Source organism: Vicia villosa, unplaced genomic scaffold (assembly GCF_029867415.1).
Source record: "Vicia villosa cultivar HV-30 ecotype Madison, WI unplaced genomic scaffold, Vvil1.0 ctg.002403F_1_1, whole genome shotgun sequence".
Taxonomy (NCBI): domain Eukaryota; kingdom Viridiplantae; phylum Streptophyta; class Magnoliopsida; order Fabales; family Fabaceae; genus Vicia; species Vicia villosa.
Genome location: NW_026705919.1, coordinates 306,162 through 329,834, shown reverse-complemented (window position 1 = coordinate 329,834; position 23,673 = coordinate 306,162). Strand labels below are relative to the sequence as shown.

Below are 23,673 nucleotides of genomic sequence, written 5' to 3'. Positions count from 1 at the left end.
TATGATATTTAAAGTCATTTGATCAATAAAAATCAAGAAAATCAATCAAGAATCAAAAAGTTAAAGTTTGACTTTACATACTTAGAAAATTTTTTAAGTGTTTTCAAGTGGTTTTTACCAAACTTTGGAAGGGAATATCTCAAAATTTCACCTACAAACTGAAAAAAACTTCCAACATGGAAGTTGTAGATTTTGATCCAATGAACAACTTTGTCACATATAATTTTTTGGCTAAAAATCAACCATTGAAGAGATATGGAGCTTCAAAGTGACTGCCTTCACAAAACTTGCAAGAAAACCCTAGTTTTCTTCAAACTTTATGGGACTTTTTCACTAATTTCCCTAAAGATTTTGGGCAAACACCAAACTAATGAATTGAAGTACATGTTAAGGGCTTTCCAAATTGTGCTCAACCTTCTCCAAATTGATTTTGAGCTAAGAGATATGATTGATCAAAGTTAGGCATTTGAAGTGAAATTATAAGTCATGCCTAAGTGTGAAATTTGCAATTTTGTACAAATGCTTACACTAAATGATGCCTCTAAACTTCAGAAACATTGCAAGGATAGGAGAGAATTATTTTCATCATTGCACAAATTTTTGAAGGGAATATTCCAAAACCAAAACATGTGATTATGTAATGATTGCATTTTGAGAATTTATGGCCAAGTGGTGATTCATCAAAGGAATCTTCTCCCAACCAATTGGAGCTCGTTTCTGCAGCAAATTTGTCCCCTAAGATCAAGCAAAACCGATGGATAGGGAGTTGTATCAAAGAACTCATCATTGCATATGAATCTTACTCACATTTCTTCATAGCCAAGGAAACCAAACTCACTTCACTAAGCAAGCTTACTATCTCCAATTGCTCTGCATCATTTGCCTATAAATACAAGTGCATTTCCTTAGAATTAAACACACCAAAGCAACTCTACTTCTTGCTTTCTCACTTCTCCCTCTTTTCTCATAGTTTTCAAGTTTCTTGGCAAGAAGAAGAAATTCTTCAAACCAAAGAAAACCACTTGAAAAATGAGAAGTTCTAGTTACAAAGTTTCTTGAAGGGGAGTGAGGAAGAAATTCTTCATACCTTGGTGGAGAGCTCCAACTTGAAGTACATCTTCAAGTCTTGAAGCAAAGTCCAAAGAGAGGTGTTGTGTCATCACCTTCATCAAAAAGCCTACAACAACAAGCAAGGTTGTTAGGGAAATTGTTAGTAACAATTCAAGGTTGTTAGTAACAATAGAGGAGTCAACACATACCTCAACGATAATCCGGCGAAAACCTCCTCGCCGTAGGTAAGTCAATTTCACTCTTACTCTTAATATTGTTGTTGCTATGAACATATTTTCCTGTTAAAACAAAATTTCAAGAAAAAATAGAGAAAGCAAATGTTATTATATCATAAAAGCAAATTGTGTCATGGAGAACGAAATTGAGTAAAATACACTTGGGTTTTACCTCTGTTCGTGAGAGAAATCGCCGTAGGTTAAGTTATTCTCATCAATGTGAGCTCCCATGGCCACTGAAAAATCATAGGTGCTGCAAGTGAAAAAAATGCAGAGACAGTGACAAAACTTGCGGTCATTTTAAGACATTATCAATACACACGGTTCAGAATCAGCAGCTCAAAACAAAATTCAGCAATAGCAAGAATTTACGGTTATTTCAGAGCAGTAACAACAAACATGTTTAAAGGTGCAAAACTCAACAATCATAGTAGCCGATTCTCAGGAACAGAAGTAAACAGTTTGCCTACCTCAATAAAATCCGGCAAACACCTCCTTGCCGCAGGTAACTCGATTTCACTCTTTATCACTAATAATTGTTATTATTACTGTTAGTTTCTGTTTAAAAAAACATTAGTTATCACTGCTGTAACCATTAACGAAATAGGAAGCATAAGTTGTAGTTGTTACACCATAGAAAGAATGGGGGGGGGGAACGAAATTGAAGAACAAACCTTGAGTTTGTCTTGAATCAAAAGAAGCCAGAAATGGTTGTTTGTCCGCCGTAAGCCAAGACCGAGAGCGGATTTCGTTGTTGTTGTTCAACGTGAGCGGAGAGCCACCACGAGAGAAATTGTGAGCCATCGAGAGAACCGAGAGAATGAGAGTAATCGAGAATGAGAGACAAGGCCGAGTCGTGAGAGGAACCGAGTTATGCTGTTGTCCGCGAAAGAGACCATGAGGGGAGGAAGTTCCATTGTTTTCACGTTTTGTGTTTTCAGAAGAAGAAAATTCGTGAAAAAAAATAAAAAAAAATGAAAAGAGAGGCGCTGCCTCTTTCTTTTCCTTCATTAGGGTTTTTCAAACCCATGTTTGTGATAGGATGCTGGGCGGATCCGGCCCAACTTCTTTTATTTACTTATTCAGCTTTCAGCAATTGGGCATGCACCCCTATCCGGGTTTTAAACCCCCTGGCTCATTTAAATTAGTTTTTTTTAAATAATTCTCCTTTTATTTTTTCTATAAACATTTTCATGAGTTTAAGTTATTTTAATTTTAATATAGGATTTTAATTTCTTTTTTTTAATCCTTATTAAAAAATGCAAAAAAAGAATACATTAGATACATACTTAATTTTATGTTTTCTAAATATTTTCACATAAAACCATAAAAATATCTTCTCTTAGAATTAATTTCATTTGAATTTGATATTTTTTATATTATTGTTGTATAGTTAATCATTTAAAATTTATTTGATTACTGTTGCATATTACTTGAATTTTCTCACTTTATCCAAGACTTCGAGATTATTTCTCTGTTGTTCTTTGGCTTTGTCTGTTTTGTTTGGTCTTCCATTTGTTGTAGAAGTCCATAAACAATTACTGGATGATCATGAAATGCTGTAAGCTGTGAGCTTATCCGACGTTTCATTTCTACTGGTGTGGATGCTTAATATCTGTTAAGATCATAATTTATTCCAAGCATATCACTTGAGGATTAAGGTAACACCTCAAACTCAGAAATCTAATTTCTCATTCTTCAAGGTAAGCCTAAAACTCGTAAAACTGTTTTCATAACAGTAATCATTTCAATTGCAAATCATTTTCAACTGTTTCTTATAAATAGTAAACAAACCTTTGGGCCTCTAATAGAGTGTAAGTCCCAGCACCTTTTTATTTTCTTAGTTTGTTTTCAAAAAAACTGTATTTATAAAATCATCTTTCTGTTTTTAAAACATTCTTCTGGTATTTGAAGGGCATTATTCCCGGTGAAACTCTTCAGATACCTATGTGACCTTTGTCCATCTTCACTTCTTTTGTTTTCAAAAACCTTTAACTATTTATCATAAATATTCAACTGTCATCAATAAATTGCTGGTAAGGCTTTGTACATACTTCTTCAAAGGCCTCCACTCCATCCAGGTTAGGCTTTATAGCTTTCAATTTACAGTCTTTATTTAAATTACTTTCGAATATAGAATTGTTTATATATTAGAACTACGTCAGAGTGTAAACCCTTGGACAGTTAAACTATATATATATTATAGGAATATGACCTAGGATTGAGAATGTCTTCCCGGTGAAGGCTCTTTCCTAATTAGAGATCTTTAGTGCAAACTCCATAAGATGAATTATTCCCAGTGAAACATCTTGAAAAAACCTTAGAACCCAAACTAGGACACATCCACCCAAAGAGGAATTATTCCTAGTGAAACCTTTTACCCATTTGCTTAAAGCCAAAATAAGTTCAAAACTACATAGCTTTCTCTTGTGCTATAACAAGGACCCTCGATTAGCCTTCTCTTGGGCTTTGTACAAGGACCCACAGGCTTTTTAAAAGCATTTCCTGCTTCCTCTTGAGCTTGTATACAAGGACCCATCAGGTTTCTTATAAACATAGGAACATGTCTTTATTTACCTTTTAGCCTATCCTGGTGAGTTTCTTCCACTTTAAACCAGACTTTAAACAAGCTAATATTGTCTCAATCTCATATTGAGTACACCTTTTGGAATGAGAGACATGGACAGTCTCTGTCACCCTTATCTTCATCAATCTTCCTTATTAGAGTCTAGGATCCATATTTGTTTATCCTCAGCAAGAGTCAGCCTTAATCTTTGGCTGTAAACAAGAAGTCTCAGTTAGATAATCTTTCTCCCATCATCCAAAAATCCCTGGAAAGGGTTAGCCTCCACACATTCTTCATTTTAACAAAAACCCCTAGAAAGGGTCAGCCTCCAAAATCACTCCTTTAAATCCAAAACCCCTGGAAAGGGTCAGCCTCCAAAAATTCATTCTTTCAAAAGATAATTTCCCCAGCTAAGTAAAATCCCTGGAAAGGGTTAGCTTCCAAAAAATCAGTCCTTTAATAGATAAATCCTCCAAGAAAGTAAAACCCCCTCAGTGAGTCTTCCATAATTAAGTAGCCACAACCTTGGGCTTTGTACAAGGCAGATAAACCACATTTCTTGTGTCAAAGATTCCTAATATCAAGGATCTTTTCCCCATAGAGTCCTCCATACTCAGTTTCTTTAAGAGTCTGCCACAACCTTGGGCTTTGTACAAGGCAGAAAATAATGTTTTTCCCTATCCAGATTAGCCACAACCTTGGGCTTTATACAAGGCATAAATTAATAACTTCCCCAGTTAAGAATCAGCCACAACCTTGGGCTTTGTACAAGGCACAAAATAGAGTCATCCATAGTCTTCAAAATTTAAGTTTCCTCAGCAGTCAGCCACAACCTTGGGCTTTGTACAAGGCACAAAATAGAGTCATCCATAGTCTTTAAAATTTCAGTTTCCTCAGCAGTCAGCCACAACCTTGGGCTTCATACAAGGCACAAAATAGAGTCTCACTAAGTAGAGTCAGCCACAATTCTGGGCTTTGTACAGAACACCAAATAAAATCCACCAAATAAATACTCTCCAACTAGAGTCAGCCTCAATTCTGGGCTTTGTACAGGACACAAATTCCCCGTAGTTAATCCCCAGTGGAGTTATCTCTCAGAGTCAATAAAAATAATCAAAAAGCCTCAAGCTTGGGCCTCATACAAGCCAGCTAAAAATCAAATCTTTCAAACAATAGATAGACATAGCTTATCTCTATAAAGAGATCTTTCTCCTATCTCACCACATTCAAACAAACATTTCAACTTCAATTTCAATTTCAATTTCAAACATTCTCCCATTTAGGACTCTGAAAGGCATGCTCTGAGGCAAACAAACCCAAACTTGTACACTTTCCCTAATTTGGATGAGAATCCTTCTTTCATTTAAGAAAACGCGACTGGCATACTTGCAAACATACAAGTAAGGTCCCTATCTTAATGAAATGAATTCAGCTTCTCTGTCACTTAAAATGTTTGTGGTGGAATAGTAGAAATATCTCTCTATAAAAGATGACTTCATGTCTCTTTACTGTAAATATGTGATCAATATTTTGGTATTTTAATTTATATCTATTATTTAAAATATTTGAAATGTATGTATTAATTTTTTGAAATTATTTTATTTTCAATCCTAAGTCCTTATCTTTTTACTTTGATTTTGGATGTACTTACAAAACACATTAAATAGCTAGCACCGAGATGCATACTTTTTGCATATGATAGAATTCTACTTGGAGATTCAAAGGAAATTTGAATGAGAGGTTGGAGACTTAGAGACGAGCTTTAGAAATGCATGATTTTTGCCTAAGCAGAAGTAAGACAGAGTATATGGAATGTAAGTTCAATAAAAGAAGAAGTATTTCTAACCTAGAGTGAAAGTTGGAGAGCATATCATCCCTCTAGTCACATAGTTTAAATATCTTGGATATGTAATATAAAATAATGGGGGAAATAAAAGTTGGGTGGCGAAAAAGAAGGAGGGGTCAGTTAGAGGTTATACGTGATACAAAAGTACCTCTCAAGTCAAAGGAAAGTTTTTATCGGACTGCGGCATGACCTGCAATGTACTACGAGATAGAATGTTTGGCACTTAAGAATTAACACGAGAATAAAGAAAGTGTAACACATATGAGGATGTTGGGTTGGATGTGTGGTAAGACAAAAAAGGATATGATTATAAATGAAAATATTAGAGAGTGTTAGGGTAGCACCTATAATAGATAAGATAGTGGAAAATATAGATTTAGATGGTTTGAATATGTAAAGAGAAAACCTGTCGATTTTGGAATAAGGAGAGTAGATCAAAAGAAGAGAAGTCAAATAACTAGAGGAAGAGAAAGACCTAAAAAGACTATAAGAGAAACTATTAAAAAATATCCTAGCGTTTTGAATATACGCATGATTAGATATATAATATTATGGCAAAAGTTGATTCATGTAGTCGATCACATTTAATGAGGTGGGACTTGATTGTTGTTGGTATTGCTATTTGTAATGTAATTTGATGTTTAAAAAAATAAATATTTTTATTTAAAAAATTAATTTTATAATTGAGTAAAAATAACTAAATTCAATTAGAACCAATTTTAGATAAGTTTGACTTTTAATTTTTTATCTCCATTGAAAATTGTTATTAAAAAATTGTTTGCAGATTTGAGTTTGAATTTAAGAAAAAAACATAAACTATTCATGAACCCGCCCTATTGTGATGACTATTCTTGGATTGTAATTTCTATTTTTATTTTATTTGTTTCATGAAGGACCTTAGGGTCTCTTTAAAAACTCTACAGTATCAATTTAACAACAAAATAAAAAATAAAATAGTGTTTTAAGAAAAAAAAATAAGTTGTTTTGAATAAAACTATTTGATTATAATTAACGAAAATTTTTAGGTGGACACATACCTAAGAAATTGTTTTACACACAACCAATCACGGAATTTTAATTAATTAAAAAAATAAATACTGATTTTTCTTTCTCCTTCGTAATCTCAACCATCCCATAAATTCAATTAAAACCAAAATCAAAATTAAAATAAATTTAAAAAAAACTCTTTCTTATTGGTTGTGCTTAAGAACGTGGATTTAGGGTCATGTCCATCAAGAACTGCTCTATAATTAATTAATTACTATTGAGCTGATAGGCATTCAACGCGAATTCCCCACGTAGTAAGCTGCCTTAACCCTTAAGGCAAAGTGGCAAACAATGACTTTCACAAAGTAAACAATAGAATATATTTCATATATTATATAAAAAATAAATGAATTCTGTTTTCTCTATATTCTCCCTCTTATTTTTGTCTTTATTTTCCATCATCTAGTGGATTCCTAGTCCTTATTTTTCTTCTTTGAAATATCCAAAATTTTATTTCATTAATTTAAAACTAGCAAAAACTAACACGTCATTGACTATGACGTAAGGCAAATCAATATTGAGACTAGAATTTGTCATTTATTATTGTGTGGTTGTTGCGTTTTAAATACAAGCTCTCACGTTCCTTGTTAAACAAGTATATGTTTATCGATGATTGTAGTTCAAAACGAGGTTTAAATATTTACACGTAACAAGGTTCATGTCCAGCATTGTTGAGACATTGACGAGATGGAGAAGTTTAAGAGGATAATTGTAGAGGTTAGAGTTGACGAATGAAACTTACTCTTAAATAGTAAGATGTTAATGTACAATGTGTGTAATTGAGTGTAAGATGTAAATGTAAGGAGGTGTGTGAATGTGTGTAGTTATTGTTATTATAAGGTAAATAAAACAATCATTAAGATAAAATAATTTAGAAGAAATGGAGATTGTAACAGTCAATCAAACTCAAATTAGATTTCTAATCTTCTCTGATCTTTTCAAGAATATTATTAATTAGATTCAACATCTCCAATTTCATATTGTTAAGAGTCACTTCACATGTTAATCTCATATCTCTGAATTATTCAATCAATTTTAACTCTCGAACCATAAGCATTGACATATGTAATGACTTCCTACTCAATGTATGAGCCACAACATTCGCCTTTTTCAGATGGTAACTCAAATCAAAATCATAATCTTTCAGAACTTCGAGTCATCTCCACTACCTCATGTTCAACTCCTTCTGGTCAAACAGATACTTTAAACTCTTGTGATCATTTGAACACTTCAAATTTGGAGCCAAAAAGATAATGCCTCCAAATCTTTAAAACAAATATCATAGCTCCCAACTCTAAGTCATAGGTAGAATAGTTCCTTTTATGAACTTTTAGTTGCCTAGAAGCATAAGTAACAACTTGGCCGTTTTGCATCAACACACCACCAAGACTCATCTTCGACGCATCACAATATACCACAAAAGACTCACTCGGATTAGGCAAAATCAATACAGTAGCACTCATCAATTTCTTGAGTTCTACAAAACTCTCTTCACATGCAACATCGCACACATACGCTTGACCCTTTCGAGTCAACTACGTGCCAACTTAGAGATTTCTTTGATAAATCTATGATAATAACCTGCTAAACCAAGAAAACTTCATATCTTAGTAGTAGACTTTGGGATCTTCCATTGCAACACGACGTCAACTTTAGAAGGATCTATAGAAATTCCACCACTCGAAATCACATGGCCAAGGAAGCTCACTTCCTTCAACCAAAATTCAAATTTCGACAACTTGGGATAAAGCTTTTTCTCCCTTAACACCTGCAACACAATCTGGAGATGTACTGCATGCTCTTCGTAAGTCTTATAATATATCAAAATACCATCGATGAAGACCACCACAAACTTATCCAGATACGCATGAAAAATATGATTTATATGCTCCATGAATACGCCTGGTGCATTAGATAGGCCAAACGGAATCACATTATACTCATAGTGACCATATATCATCTTGAATGCCACCTTGGGAACATCCTCTAGTTTAACTCGAGTCTGATGGTAACCCGACCTCAAGTCAATCTTGCTACACACAAGAACCTACTAACTGATCCATCAGATCAACAATCCTTGGAAGTGGATACTTACTCTTGATAGTCACCTTATTCAACTGATAGTCCACACACAATCTCATACTGCTACTTTCTTATTAAGTAACAACACAAGTGCACCCCACTGAGAAACACTTGGTCTAACAAACTTCTTCTTAAGCAATTCTTCCAATTGTTTCTTGAACTCAACCAACTCTGAAGAAGACATCCTATAAGAAGTCATTGTCACAGGACTCGTCCATTCGTTTAATAGAACAAATTTCTATTCACCTTTATCGAACTCAGATTCATGCTATAAAGACAAGTCCAAAATATCTTCAGGAAAAGCATCAAGAAATTATACATCACCGACATATCACTAGCCATCACATTTCCCTCACTCTCCGACAAGAAAACGTCAATAATACCTGATTTTTCTCCCTCAAAGACATCTCGACTCAATTTGCAGACAAAAATCTTGAATTCATGTCCTTATTGGATTCGGGAAACAACACGGCTTCAACAACGATTGCACTGTTGAAATCACCAACACACCGAAACAACACTATACAATTTGAACACCCTAGAGAAGCAAAAGTTTCTCCCCCGCTTGTCTCAATCCTACTCCTGAAGAAAAAATAGTTAGAAAAACAAATGAGTACCGACAGTGTTTCACACACATGTCATGTACTAAGGAACAAATAACATTGAACAACCTGGTCGGATGGACCTACCTTCTCTAATACCACTAATGTAACACCCTTCTAACCCCACATAAAATTTACAAATAAACTAATTAAAACAAGTCACATAAGGGTGTCACACTTCACAAAAACAACATAAATATTCCAGCTCCGTAGCACACGTTACACAATTTAGAATCAACCTTTGTAAAGCTTAAGCATTCATGATGCTTATACGAAATTAAAGATCATTTTAAAAACAACGTCGCAGCAGAATCATCATCATGTAATCTTTATTATAAAATAAAATTCACTTTGAGTCATAAAACATTTAACTCGAAATAAAATAAACATAGTTCGACAAATTGTCTCCAAAATAAACAACATCATAGTTTAGGCAAGTCAAACGTCAACCCCAACGTGATGTTACATGATCAAAGCAGAAACCACTAAATAAAACGATAGCAAAGGAAATGTCTTCGCAACTAGTTTCCACTTACTTCAACGGAAGCTACTCCTGAGTATCTGCACGTTACCCACGTAGAGGCAACATTCAAATAGAAGGGATGGGTAATCATAATTCATTATAAAAGATATAAGAAAACATTAGATTTGCAATAGTTATAAGCTACAGGTTAACAAAATCAAATACATCATCTATTCACACCATAATCATCACAGTAATTCGTGCACAACTTCCATCTTAAAGCTCACATATAAATCACATTACAAAAACAAGTATCACCTATTCACATAACATCAACAAAATCATGCAATGCCACATAGAATTTTATACAACAACACTCAATGCACGTGGTACCAATTTATAAACACACGAGTTCATTTTGTTCCATGTTTCACAACTATGGATACAGGATCCCCATATAGGATCTGGTTCACTCTTGAACCGGAGCACATCACAAAAATTGTTACCGCCACCGCAGGTAATGCTTCACTAATTCCCATCAAAGAAAATTAGCTACTCGCACTCAAACCACCGCCATAGAAACGAGGCCATGTCATAATTAGAACCGAAGTTCTGACACCATGGATGCATGGACTCTCAGCATGCAACAACAACAACACACATAAGTTCGGCCTCAGCTAGTCAAGTGTGTCTTCAACAACAAAATCATCATTAACATAATACATCTTAATAACATCATTATAGTAACATTACATACATCATTTGTGAATACAACTACTGTAACGCCCGAAAAAACGACTAATTTCTTAATTTAGTCGTTTGTGATAATTATTGAAATTTTTGTGTTTTGGGACGATTTAGTCGGCATTAGTTCGGGATAGCGGAGAGATAGTTAGTCGAGAATGTTAATATTTTTAGTATTAGAAATATTATTAGAATAAATTTTAGCATTTTGGGAATTTTCCGAGTAATTATGATTGGACCGGAAAGTATGAGACACAAAGTAAAAGGGCAGTTTATTAATTGAAATAGTTGGCTTGAATTGTGTGTGGCAAGTAGCAAAATAGAGGTGTTGGTTTTAGGCCCATTAGGAGATTGAACGAGATCGATTTAATTAAAACAAACATGCAGTATTTATATGTGGCTTGCTAAGAGGCTAGGGTTAGAAAGTGAAAAATTTACAACTGCCTGCTACGAGAGGAGATCAAAACCTGCAAGCGAAGAGGAAGATAGGAAACAAACAGTCTCAAATTATACCAGAATTAGGGTCCGGTAGATTCGCGAAATTCGATCAAGTAATTCGAGCTGCCTCTAATCCAACGTTAGGGTGGGGTTTGAATCTTATAACCGGGAGTATGATAGTTAGTATGTATGATTGGGATGATGTGATTTTTCTACTGTGTTGAATTTGTGGTGTTTGATTTTGATGGAATTGTAGGTGACATTTGTTGAAATCGTGTTGAAATTGTAGATGTGGTTATAAATTACCTCTTTGCGAATTGTTGGATTAGTTCCAAATCATCATTGATGGATAATTTTGTCACATTGCACGTGTTGGTGACAGATAAAGGATATTTCCCTGCATTTCATAATTTATAATAGTTTTTCACATAAATGTATCAAATAAGTGACATTGTATGATCCAACACGAATTTAAGAACTAAAAGGGGGGATTATACCAGATTCTTCTTTGACTTTAGCATATTGAATCAAAACCACAACTGGAATGGAAGTATCATTCTGTTGTTGTATAAAGTTGGCAAATTGCATTGCGTACACCTCCCATAGCGTACAATTAATAGTGTTGTTTCTAGGAAAATTGAACTTTGTTGTAAAAATAACGGGAAAATAATGTGTATAAGTATAGCATAAACAAATTATAAGGTTTTTGTGAAGGAGAAAATAAGAATACATACCTCAAGTCGCGAATGACGAGTTGACCTGCTGCTTCTTACCACCGACCTGAGATTGTGTGTACCCTATTTCCTCAACTACTCCAATAACATCTGTAATAAAGACAACAATCAAACAATAACACTTAGTCGTAACTTTATGTTTAAAGGATTCATGATAGAAGGAGTAAAGACATAAGAAAATGCATGGTCAGACCTATAAGTCTATCTTTATTCCACTTTCCAGTTATGATATCAACCAAAGGAGTTACCTTGTGACTCTTATCTTGGATTTGATGCATGTTTCTATCCCCAACTTTGGTCCCACTAGTGAATTTTATGAGGTATTTGTGAGCTGAAGGTTTGAAAAGCATATCAGTAAGTTGAACCTGGAAGTTTGCAATAGTGTATGTCTCGTTCACAACCAATACGGAATCAAAAGTATGCCTATAAAGATGAGGTACAATAACATGAATATCACACCCTACAATGGAAAAACAAAGAAAATCTGTCAATGCAAGAATGGAAACATATTTATGATGTCGTACAGACACACAATATGAAAGAAGATATATCAAACAACATTAAAAACTCTTCCTTTTAACTGCAACAAAAACGTATGAACTCAAAAAAACAATGAGGTTGGTTATTCTGTAAATCAAAAAAGTTAGGAGACAAACAAAACACACACAGCTTTTAATGGCACATTTACAACATATTGACAAAATGAAAGAAGATATATCAAAGAACATGCAACCAAACCGTATGAACTCACAAAAATAATGAGGTTAGTTTTTCCGCAAATCACAAACGTTAGGAGACATACAAAACATATACAGCTTTTAATGGCATATTTACAACAGATTCAACATACAAATAAGAAACCATAATAGGGTTTTTCAAGCTTTATCACCTATTTGTCACAGACCACCATTTCAAAATTCTCTTTGTTGTTTGATAGCACGCTCCATTTGTGTTGTAATTTAACGGCAACTTTCCAACGCCACTTTTTGTCTGTTATATTAGCAACTCTCTCCAAAGGTCTTGCCATTGTTTGTTAGAGGAAAATGCAGCAAATGCAAAAGAAGATGGATTTACGGAAAATGGATTTTCTTATGCAAAAGAAAGAAATATGGGTTGGTAGGGAGAAGACAAGTAAGGAGTGAATGTAGAAAATGAATGCTTCAGTTTGGAGGAGAGAAGCATAAATGATTGATCAGTGCATTTTGATGCACATTCCTCTATGTTTATACTTATACTTTTTCGTACTTTACCTTGGTTATTTTTCTATTTTAATGTGTTTTTATAAATCAGTTTATTTTTGCACTTATTTGATTTTCGCACTTTATTTTTAGCATTAGCAGTATGCACTAAAATGATCATAAATAGAGGTATGGGAATCGGATCGACGCATTCTAATAATCGTCGAAAAGCTAAGAGAAAGAATTACAACTTTCATGTTAGAGTAAAAGGTAGATTCAGAGCGCATCATTTCCATAATTTTGTTTGAAGTTTTAGATTTAGATATATTTTTGTTTTGGGTCATTTGTTATGGGCATGGGTTATGTTTTTTACCCAGTTTGAGTTAGTTATTGAAACCCTTATTTTGTTTATAAGGGTTGCAGCCATGCTACAATAGTTTTTACCTTTTTTTCCACAAATTTTACTTTTGCTTTGATGATTAGAATGAAGAACTAATTCCCGAAGGCAAATCCTGCTGCTTATGGGTTCCATTGCTTTGAGGTTATTCTAATACTAATTTAAATTTGATTTCTGTTCAATCCTTTTCTATGAAATCATTTGCTTAATTTGATTACAATTGTTTGCTTAATACGATTGTTGTTCATACGATAGAATTGATTAAATTCGATTGTATGCATGTTTCTAAATTTAATTGCATGTTACCGTTTGCTTAATTCGTTAACTCATCATATTCTTAACTGTTTGCTTAATTCGGTAAACAGGAACATAACCCGTATGATTTTGATAAGCGCTTGACTGATTAATCTCATAATCGAATAGCATCAAAGTCGTTTAGGGATTGTTGTTATTATAACTGATGATAAGTCGGAACCCGAATCAGTAGGATTAGCCGTTTAGCTTATTTTGATAATTACTTATTTACTCTGTTTTATAAATTAATTCTAAAACCAGAAATCCCCAATTTGATTTATATTTGTTAATAAAAAAACAAGAATCCTTGCGATACGATATTCGAGTCATTGTCGCTATCTACAGTTTTTAAAATCACTCGTTTATGATCCGCGCGCGACAGCTGATTAAATTGGCACCATTGCCGGGGATTCTTGTCATTATTAACCAATATTAGAGTCATAGGTATAGTGTTCTTTCTAGTATTTTTCTTGTTTTTTTTGGTGTTGTGTTTGATGATTTTCAGGGTTGCAATATCGATTGCAGTACAGTGATAAGTTTTCCAGCCTATCAGGTAAGTTTGAAAACTACTGTTTCAAATCATTCCAATTTTTTTTCACTAAGTCACAAAAAAATCGACGAAAATTACTCCTTTTGAGAATTGCAAATTCGTTGTTTTTCTATTTTTTATGAATTTTTTTACTGGTTTCAAAGTTTCAAAAAATTCCAAAAAAAATCTCAAAAATTTTATTTGTCTTAATTAGATTAAATTTAGTGTTTCTATATTTTTATAAATTTATTTTAATCATTTTCCTTCTTTCTATTTGTTTCTGCCTATTTGGGACATAGTTGGTATTTTTGTGTTAGTTGATAACATGGCTGAACAAAGAACTTTGAGGCAGTTGGCTGTCCCTGATGTGAACTATAATGGTTTATATACTGACTATCCTACAACTTATGCACCTTTTGAATTGAAATCTAGTTTAGTACACTTGTTGCATAGGTTTAATGGTTTGCAGGTGAGGATCCGCATATGCATCTGAATGAATTCCAAGTTATGTGCTCTGCACCTTCCGAACCTTCACTAGAGGATATTGTCAAACAAATGGCTGCAAATAATCTCCAATTTCAACAACAAATATATTCTACTCTTCAGACTTTGCAAACACAGATTGGACAACTTGCCACTTTAATGAATGTCATGCAGCAAGCTCACGGATCAAACCAACAACTCTTGGAAGAGCAGTCTGTTTTTCAAATAGAGTTGCTTTATGAAACTATTAATGATACTTGCACTGATTTGTTTGCAGCTGATTTTCCATCATTGTCTGGTTTTGATGATGTTTACTCTTGTGATGTTTGTACTGACACTAAAATTTGCTCTATTTGTGCTGAAATTGAGGTTGCATTGCAAGTTGATACTCTTACTGCAGATGATATTGAAAATGAATTTGTTCATGTAAATGAAGCTCTCGACACCCCGACTACCCGGAACAAACCATCCATCGAACAACCACCTTCCCAAGAGCTGAAATCAATTCTTGAAAATCTTAAATATTCTTATTTAGAGATGAATGAAAAGCTACCGGTTATAATTTCTTCTAACCTTGATTTTGATCAAGAAAATAAGCTTTTGCAGGTTTTGAAGAAGCATAAGAAGGCGATTGGGTGGACTTTGACCGAAATTACCGATATTAGTCCATTTATGATTTTGCATAGGGTCTCAGTTGAAGAGGAAGATTTAACAAAAGTAGTGAGGCAGCCCGTCAATCTTTTGATCTCTGATGTTGTGGAAAAGAAGATCATGTGCTCATTCGACACTTTTACTTATCAAAGATTCTTCTTTGATCTTGGAATAAAAGGCGAAGACACTAATAAAAATCTCAAGTTCAATAGGCATTACCCAAAGCTACTCCATGAGAGTCCCACTTTGGAAGAAGAGAATGTAGAAGATCTCTCTTTGGGAAAGGCTGCTCATGTGATCACTTATCCTCCTTGACTATTGATCTGTTGTCGCGAACGGATCAAATTGGCGCTGTTGTCGGGGATTCTTGTCGTTATTAACTGATATTAGAGTCATAGGTTTTGGCCAATCCGTGTTTATAGTCGAAAAATTTGGTTTTTGGAAAAAATATGTTCGATTGTAAAACTTTTTTTTGCCTACAGGAATTCGACCCCAAATCGCCAAATTCGTCTGTTTTTTTGTTTTTAATTAATTTTTTACTGTTTTTGCAGTTTCGAAAAAATCCAAAAAAATTTCCATAATTTTTATTCAGTCTAATTAGATGAAATTGTGTGTTTTTATATTTTTCTGAATTTAATTGAACCATTTTCCTTCTTTCTATTTGTTTCTTCCTGTTTGGGACATAGTTGGTATTTATGTGTTTGTTGATAACTTGGCTGAACAAAGAACCTTAAGGCAGTTGGCTGCCCCTGATGTGAACTTATGCATTGAGTATCCTGATGTTGATGTACCTTTTGAATTGAAATCTGGTTTAATACATTTGTTTCCTATGTTTAATGGTTTTGCAGGTGAGGATCCGCATAAGCATCTGAATGAATTTCAGGTTATGTGTTATGCACCTTCCGAACCTTCACCAGAGGATATTGTCAAACAAATGGCTGCAAATAATCTTCAGTATCAACAACAAATAAATTCTACTATTCAGACTTTGCAAACACAAATTGGACAACCTGCCACTTTGATGAATGCCATGCAGCAAGCCCAAGGATCAACCCAACAACCCTTGGAAGAACAATCTATTTTTCAAATACAGTTGCTTTCTGAAACTATTGATGATACTTGTACTGATTTGTTTGCAGATGATTTTCCATCATTGTCTGGTTTTGATGATGTTTACTCTTGTGATGTTTGTACTAACACTAAAATTTGCTCTGTTTGTGCTGAAATGCCTTGCAAAATGATATTGTTACTGCATATGAGGTTGCAAATGAAGTTGTTCATGTAGATGAAGCTCTCGATGCCCTGGCTGCACGGAACAAATCATTCATCAAACAACCTCATTCCCAAGAGATAAAACCAATTCCTGGAAATCTTAAATATGCTTATTTAGAGATAAATGAAAAGTTACCGGTAATAATTTCTTCTAACCTTGATTTTGATCAAGAAAATAAACTTTTGCAGGTTTTGAAGAAGCATAAGAAGGCGATTGGGTGGACATTGGCCGATATTTCTGATATTAGCCCGTCCATGAATTTGCATAGGGTCTCAATTGAAGGGGAAGATGAAACAAAAGTTGTGGGGCAGACCCTCAATCTTTTGATCTTTGATGTTGTGGAAAAGAAGATCACGTGCCCATTCGACACTTTTACTTATCAAAGATTCTTCTTTGATCCTGGAATAAAAGGCGAAGGTACTAATAAAAATTTCAAGTTCAACGGGCATTACCCTAATCTACTCCATGAGATCCCCAATTTGGAAGAAGAAAATGTAGAATATATCTCTTTGGAAAGGCTGCTTATGTGATCACATATCCTCCTTGACTATTCGGGTGTGTTCTTTCCTTTCTCACTCTTATTTTATATTTATGTTCTTTAATTGAGGAAAATGTATGTCTTATGTATGGGGGAGGGAATCATTTATTTGTTTTTTTCTTTCAATTTTATTTGTTTTTGTTTTGTTTTCAATTCTTAAAAAAAAAATGCTTCTTTGAAAGTTTTGGGCTATAGATTAATATGAGGTTAGTTGCGGGGACTTGGGAAAAGTTCACAAGATCGGTATCATCTTAATACTGTAAGTGTCTTGAGTATGGAAATTGATTTGAATAATTGTTATGACATAGCCTTGAATTATCATTCTTGAATAGCTTTTGAGTAGTTTATCTTTGCAGTCGGCACCATCTCACACATGCTCTATGTAAGGAAGCCGATGAAAATAAGTGAGTGATCCAAGTTTTCAAAAAAAATAAAAAAAGAATGCACCTTCTAAGTTTGGTGACCCTCACCCGGTTACTTAACCCAACGGTTGTAGAACCTACAAAAAAAAGATTTTAAGTCTCGTTGTTAGTTGATTTAGAGGTTTCTGGTACTGAACTTGGTAGGGAGGATTACGGTCTGATCCCTGCAACTACAATTGGGGAATAAAAGGGGTAATACCACTTAGGTACCAGAACCCCATGCAAAAAAAGATCAGAGTCACTAACCGGTAGCCTTAATATGAGTGTGTGGGGATAACAGGCTTTATGTGATTGCGCCAGAATGAAAAAGAGTAAAAAGGAGGATGATTAAGTTAGGATTTGGCATAATAACATGATTCGAAGTGGTTTGTGTGTTCAGGAGGCTTATGACCGCATAATTGCGGATTTGTGTTCCTACGATATTCTTAGTGTGCAAGATTAGTACCTAGTGATGCAACCTTAACCGCAGAAGAGTTTGTAGCCCAGAATGAGTAAATGTTGATGTGTGTTTCTTTTGAGTTTTGATTTTATTTTTCTCGGAGTGCAAAAGTTCAAGTGTGGAGGAATTTGATCAGTGCATTTTAATGCACATCCTCCTATGTTTGTTCTTAAGCATTTCTTTGATTTTCTGTTTACTTTTATGTTTTATAATGTTTTTCTAATTTAGTTTATTTTTGGTTTCATTTGATTTTCGCACTTTATTTTCAGCATTAGCAGTCTGCACTAAAATGATCATAATTGGAACTCCATGAATCCGATTGAGACGTTCTAATAATCTCCGGAAATCTAAGAGGAAGAGCTACAACTTTCGTGTTGGAGTCAAAGTCAGGTTCGGAGTCAATTATTCCCAGAATTTCGTTTGAAGTTGCAGCATTAGTTTTATTTTAGTTTTGGGTCTGGGTTATGTTTTTGACCCGGTTGGGTTGTAAACCTTTTGATTCTCTCTAGTACCTAGGTCTGGCCGTACTGTTCATGACATTAGACTATTCACGATTTTATTGTTTTGAGAGCTTGAGACGTTGATCATGAAGAACTAAGTTCAAGGATTGATCTATTGTTCATGTTTCACCGAATCTTTGAGGTTTTATAATTTTAATCCCAATTCTTTTCCCTTTCAATAATCTTCTATATGTGTTGCATGCTTAATTCGATTCATACATAATATTATTGATTTAATTCTATTGGTTTATGTTCCTTGATCTATTTCGCGATTTAGCGTTGCTTTATCGTTAACTTGCGTATGTCAAATTATGTTTGCTTAATTCATGAGTGTTGAATCCGTGTGCTTTAATCGGATAATAGGAATATAAACCGTATAGTACCAATTTCGCTTGTTTATTGTTGCTGTAATCGAATAGGGGATAGAATTCGCATAGGGATTAGATTTATGATTACCAATGATAAGTGGGGAACCCGAACAGTAGAACATCTTATTTTATAATCACTTTACAGAATCACTTAATTTCTATTTCTTTATTAAATCAATCTTAAACCAAACCCTCCCTCCATTAATCGTTACTGTGATTAGTTAATAAAAATAAGAATCCTTGTGAGACGATATCCAATCAAAATAACATGATTCGAAATAGTTTGTGTGTTTAGGAAGTTTATGACCGCACAATTGCGAATTTGTGTTCTTACAATATCCTTAGTGTGAGAGATTAGTACATATCAATGCAATCTTAATCAAAGAAGAGTTTTTAGCCTGGAATGAGTAACTGATGTCGTGTGTTTCTTAAATTTTGATTTTATTTTGCTCGGTGTCCAAAAGTTCAAGTGTGGGGGAATTTGATCATTGCATTTTGAGCCACATTCCTCTATGTTTATACTTATGTATTTCCATACTTTACCTTGATTATTTTTCTATTTTAAGGTGTTTTTACAAATCAGTTTATTTTTGCACTTATTTGATTTTCGCACTTTATTTTTAGCATTAGCAGTCTGCACTAAAATGATCATAACTAGAGGTACGAGAATCAGATCGACGCGTTCTAATAATCGCCAGAGAGTTAAGAGAAAGGTTTACAACTTTTATGTTGGAGTCAAAGGTAGATTCGGAGCGCATCATTTCCATAATTTCATTTGAAGTTTCAGCTTTAGATATATTTTTGTTTTGGGTCATTTGTTATGGGCCTGAGTTATGTTTCTGACCCAGTTTGAGTTAGTTGTGGAAACCCTTATTTTGTTTATAAGGGTTGAATCCATGCTACAATAGTTTTTACCTTTTTTTTCCATAAATTTTACTTTTGCTTTGATGATTAGAATGAAGAACTAATTCTCGAAGGCAAATCCTGCTGCTTATGGGTTCCATTTCTTTGAGGTTATTATAATACTAATTTAAATTCGATTTTTGTTCAATTCTTTTCTATGAAATCATTTGCTAAATTTGATTACAATTGTTTGCTTAATTCATTTGTTCATAGAATAGAGTTGATTAAATTCGATTGTATGCATGTTCCTAAATTTAATTGTGTGTTATCGTTTGCTTAATTCATTAATTCATCATATTCTTAACCGTTTACTTAATTTGGTAAACAGGAACATAACTCATATGATTTTGATAAGCGCTTGTCTAATTAATCTCATAATCAAACAGAACCGAAGCCGTTTAGGGATTGGTGTTACTATAACCGATGATAAGTCGGAACCCGAATCAGTAGGATTAGCCGTTTAGCTTATTTTGATAATCACTTATTTACTCTGTTTTATAAATTGATTCTAAAACCAGAAATCCCCAATTTGATTTATATTTGTTTATAAAAAAACAAGAATCTTTGCGATACGATACTCGAGTCATTGTCGCTATCTACAGTTTTTAAAATCACTCGTTTTTTATCCGTGCGCGACAGCGGATCTATGTTATGCGAACAAAATGCTTTGTTGGGTCAGACATTGGTTCACTCCAGCATTGGAAATTTGCATTCAGTTTTTCCTTTGGTTACATTATAGTACTTTTTATCAGTAATAAACGTAACTTGGTGACCAGCATAGGCAACATTTACCAAAGCAATAGTCACAACTCAACAAAAATCTGATTATAGTAAGAAAAAGTATTATTTAGACACTAAATAACCCGAAATCAATGATGTGCAGTATTTTAACCAAATGGCATATTAGGAATTTCCAGGTACATTTCTTTTCTTATTTGATAGATTTTCAAGAAAATTACTTAAGCGATTTTACCAAACTGTGAGAGCTTGTTTCAAACTATAAAATGTAACGGTTTATATAACTTTAACAATAATTATTATTAATAATAAAATTCAATTTTAATGTGATCCATAGCTTTTGGAATTTTGGTTATAAAAAGAGTACACCCTCCGGTCACTATTATAAGCAAAAAAAATGATCTAATTTTTGGTCACTATTATAAGCAAAAATCAATTATTACTAAATCAGGGCCTAAATCATTTAATGTTGTAATTTCTAAGATACCCCAATATTTCATTTTCCAATACTTCATTAAATTTAATAAAGAGGATATTATAGTAAATTTAATCAATGTTTTGTCCAAAATCTAAAAAGTTAACTGCACTTAATTGATTTTCTTAATAATCGTGAAAACTATTTTTTTTTTGCTTATAAATGTGACCGGAGGGTGTATGATTTATTTTTTGTCTTGAAAATTGATACGACCATTAATTTGGGTGGTAATAGGTTTTAATGGTTTTAAATTCTTGATGGTAGAATCAAGCCTATAAATAGACTTTGCTCCCAAAGCTTTCTTTCATCGTTTTCAGAAATACACCATCTATATTGAGAGAGCAAGAACTTGAAAAAATCAAAGGCAGTCGACTCACAATGCTGCAACAACGGCTGGAGGTAAACTTTAATTTTATTTCCGCATTTAGATTATTGATGTTGTTGTTCTTTTGTTATCAAGAACATAGGATCAATTTATAAATGCGAAAAGCTAACATGTGCCCCAAGGGCACAAGTTAATAAAATATTTATAGAAATTTTTTCTTGGAACTTGTGCATTTAATGTATCGAAACTTTAAATATGACTTTATTGCATTTAATTATATTTAAGTTTTTCTAATTATAGTATCTTAACATGTGCCCTTAGGGCACATATTAGCATGACCCTTTATAAATTATGGTCGTATCAGAGCCGATCCTCAACCTTTGCCTTGTTTTTGTATTGGTCCTTTATTATTCGGTATTTTTATGATTTATTTTTAATTTTGAGTTCTACATTATTATGTTTCCAAATTACTAAAATTAAGTAATTTATTTTCTAAAAATTTGGAGACATAAACAATAATTATTTTCTGAAAATTTGTGAACAGTACCCGAAAAACCGGGATGAACAGTAATCTTGATTTCTGAAATAAAAATTTCACTAAAGAAACAATAAATCGATGAACAATAATAAATAAAATGAAATTCCCGCACATACTAGGTGTTCAACCCACGCCCTGTTCCTTTAGATTCAAAATACAACTGATGGGTTGTATGTTCAATATCTATACTTTGTTGTTTTGTTAATATAAACATAAATCTATTGATTGGTTAGTTATGTTTAATCTATTCATTTTTATATAAACCTCTATGCATAAATCAAAAGTGATTTATAATATTATTATAATTATTTTGTTAAGCAATTATATGTGAGGTCTTATTTATCTATTTATTTTATTTGTTCTCTCATATAATTGAATTGTTATGTCTAGTGATCATTGTTATTTTGATTATTTTGGATTAGCCACAACATCCTTAAACTATTTGAGTTTATTTTTTAAGATTTTGAGATCACATAAATAATTAGACATAAAATTGTGATTAATTATATGTGATATAATGAATTTTGTCCTATAGGAATATTCATCATATTTATATAATTAATTAAGATAAAATATCAAATTATTTTTCATAACTTGCTCACAGAAATTATGAATTGGTATATAATTTGATAAATTTATTATAAAGTATAAATTTTGGATAGAAATCAATTTCAACACATTAAGTACAAAATTGTGTATGAAGTTTGAAAAATATATTGCAAAATTAAATAATTCTTATTACATTAAAAATTTAGCCCAAAGGTATGTTTATGGTATGTTTATATTGACAATACATGCAATTTAGATAATATTTATGCCTCGAAATTTTGACATAGATTTTTGTTTATTTTTTAGCTTCTCAACCTGCTAACTTTTATGATATCAAATGTGATATTTTCGAGCTCAGACGAGATAATTATAAGGTGTGGAAGGAAAGAATTCTCCTCCATCTAGGATGGATGGACATAGATTATGCTATTAGGAAAGACGAATCACCTGCAATTACAAATGAAAGTACTCCAGCTGTAATCACACTATATGAGTGGTGGGAGAGATCCAACCGACTCAGTGTGATGTTCATTAAGACTATGGTCACAGGTGGAATACGTGATTTTGTCAAATAGCATAAGAATGTTCGTGATTTGCTAAAGCCATTGACGATAAGTTCCTCACTTCTGAAAAGGCTTTGGCAAGCACATTAATTATGAAATTCTCTTCCTACGAATATTTATTTGCATAGATGCTTTCCACATTATAAATTTCATCAGTTTCATAGATGATTACTCACTATATACGAATATTTATTTGCTTAATAATAAATATGAAGCATTGGATGCCTTCAAAATCTTTAAGGTTGAAGTTGATAACTAATGTGGAAAGCTAAAATTCTAGTAACACGATCGATGTCGTGTCGGATGTTATGACATCCACTTCAGAAATAATTATAAAACTCACGCAGAAAGTAAACAAAAACAGTAAAGAACACAAATGATTGTTTACCCAGTTCGGTGTACAACAACACCTACTATGGGGGCTACCAAGCTAGGGAGAAAATCCACTATAAGCAGTATTAATTCAGAGCTAAACTCCCCTATTTACAACTCTTCACTTAAGACCTACTCAATTCAATTTCAATCTAGTGCTAGACCTGAGTTCCAACTCACCCCCCCCCCCCTCAATCACAGCAGTGATAACAACAATGACAAACAAACAGGGTGAAGACATACTTCAAACAAATCTTGATTTTTCTTCAAAGCTTCAATCAAGGGACACATCACTCATGCTTAAAAGCTTAGAGTGACACAAACAAAGTA

General features: G+C 33.3%; 1 protein-coding gene across 1 annotated transcript; it reads right to left on the bottom strand.

The window, feature by feature from the left end:
* Window positions 1-9,240: 9,240 nt before the first annotated feature.
* LOC131638748 (uncharacterized) lies at window positions 9,241-12,835 on the bottom strand. Its single transcript, XM_058909295.1, has 6 exons — window positions 12,709-12,835; window positions 12,002-12,268; window positions 11,834-11,898; window positions 11,572-11,716; window positions 11,381-11,471; window positions 9,241-9,409 (listed from the first exon to the last, which is right to left on the bottom strand). Exons 1-6 carry the CDS (start codon window positions 12,833-12,835, stop codon window positions 9,241-9,243), a joined length of 864 nt encoding a protein of 287 aa, XP_058765278.1.
* Between the last annotated feature and the right edge of the window lie 10,838 nt (window positions 12,836-23,673).

What these genes read in the sequence shown, in the direction of transcription:
- LOC131638748 (XM_058909295.1), bottom strand. Translation starts at nt 12,835, where the DNA reads ATGGCAAGACCTTTGGAGAGAGTTGCTAATATAACAGACAAAAAGTGG. An exon ending in GAATAAAGATAGACTTATAG is followed by an intron (nt 11,899 to 12,001) that starts GTCTGACCATGC and finishes TCTTTATTACAG; the next exon opens with ATGTTATTGGAGTAGTTGAG. An exon ending in ATCCAACAATTCGCAAAGAG is followed by an intron (nt 9,410 to 11,380) that starts GTAATTTATAAC and finishes TTTTTTCTTCAG; the next exon opens with GAGTAGGATTGAGACAAGCG.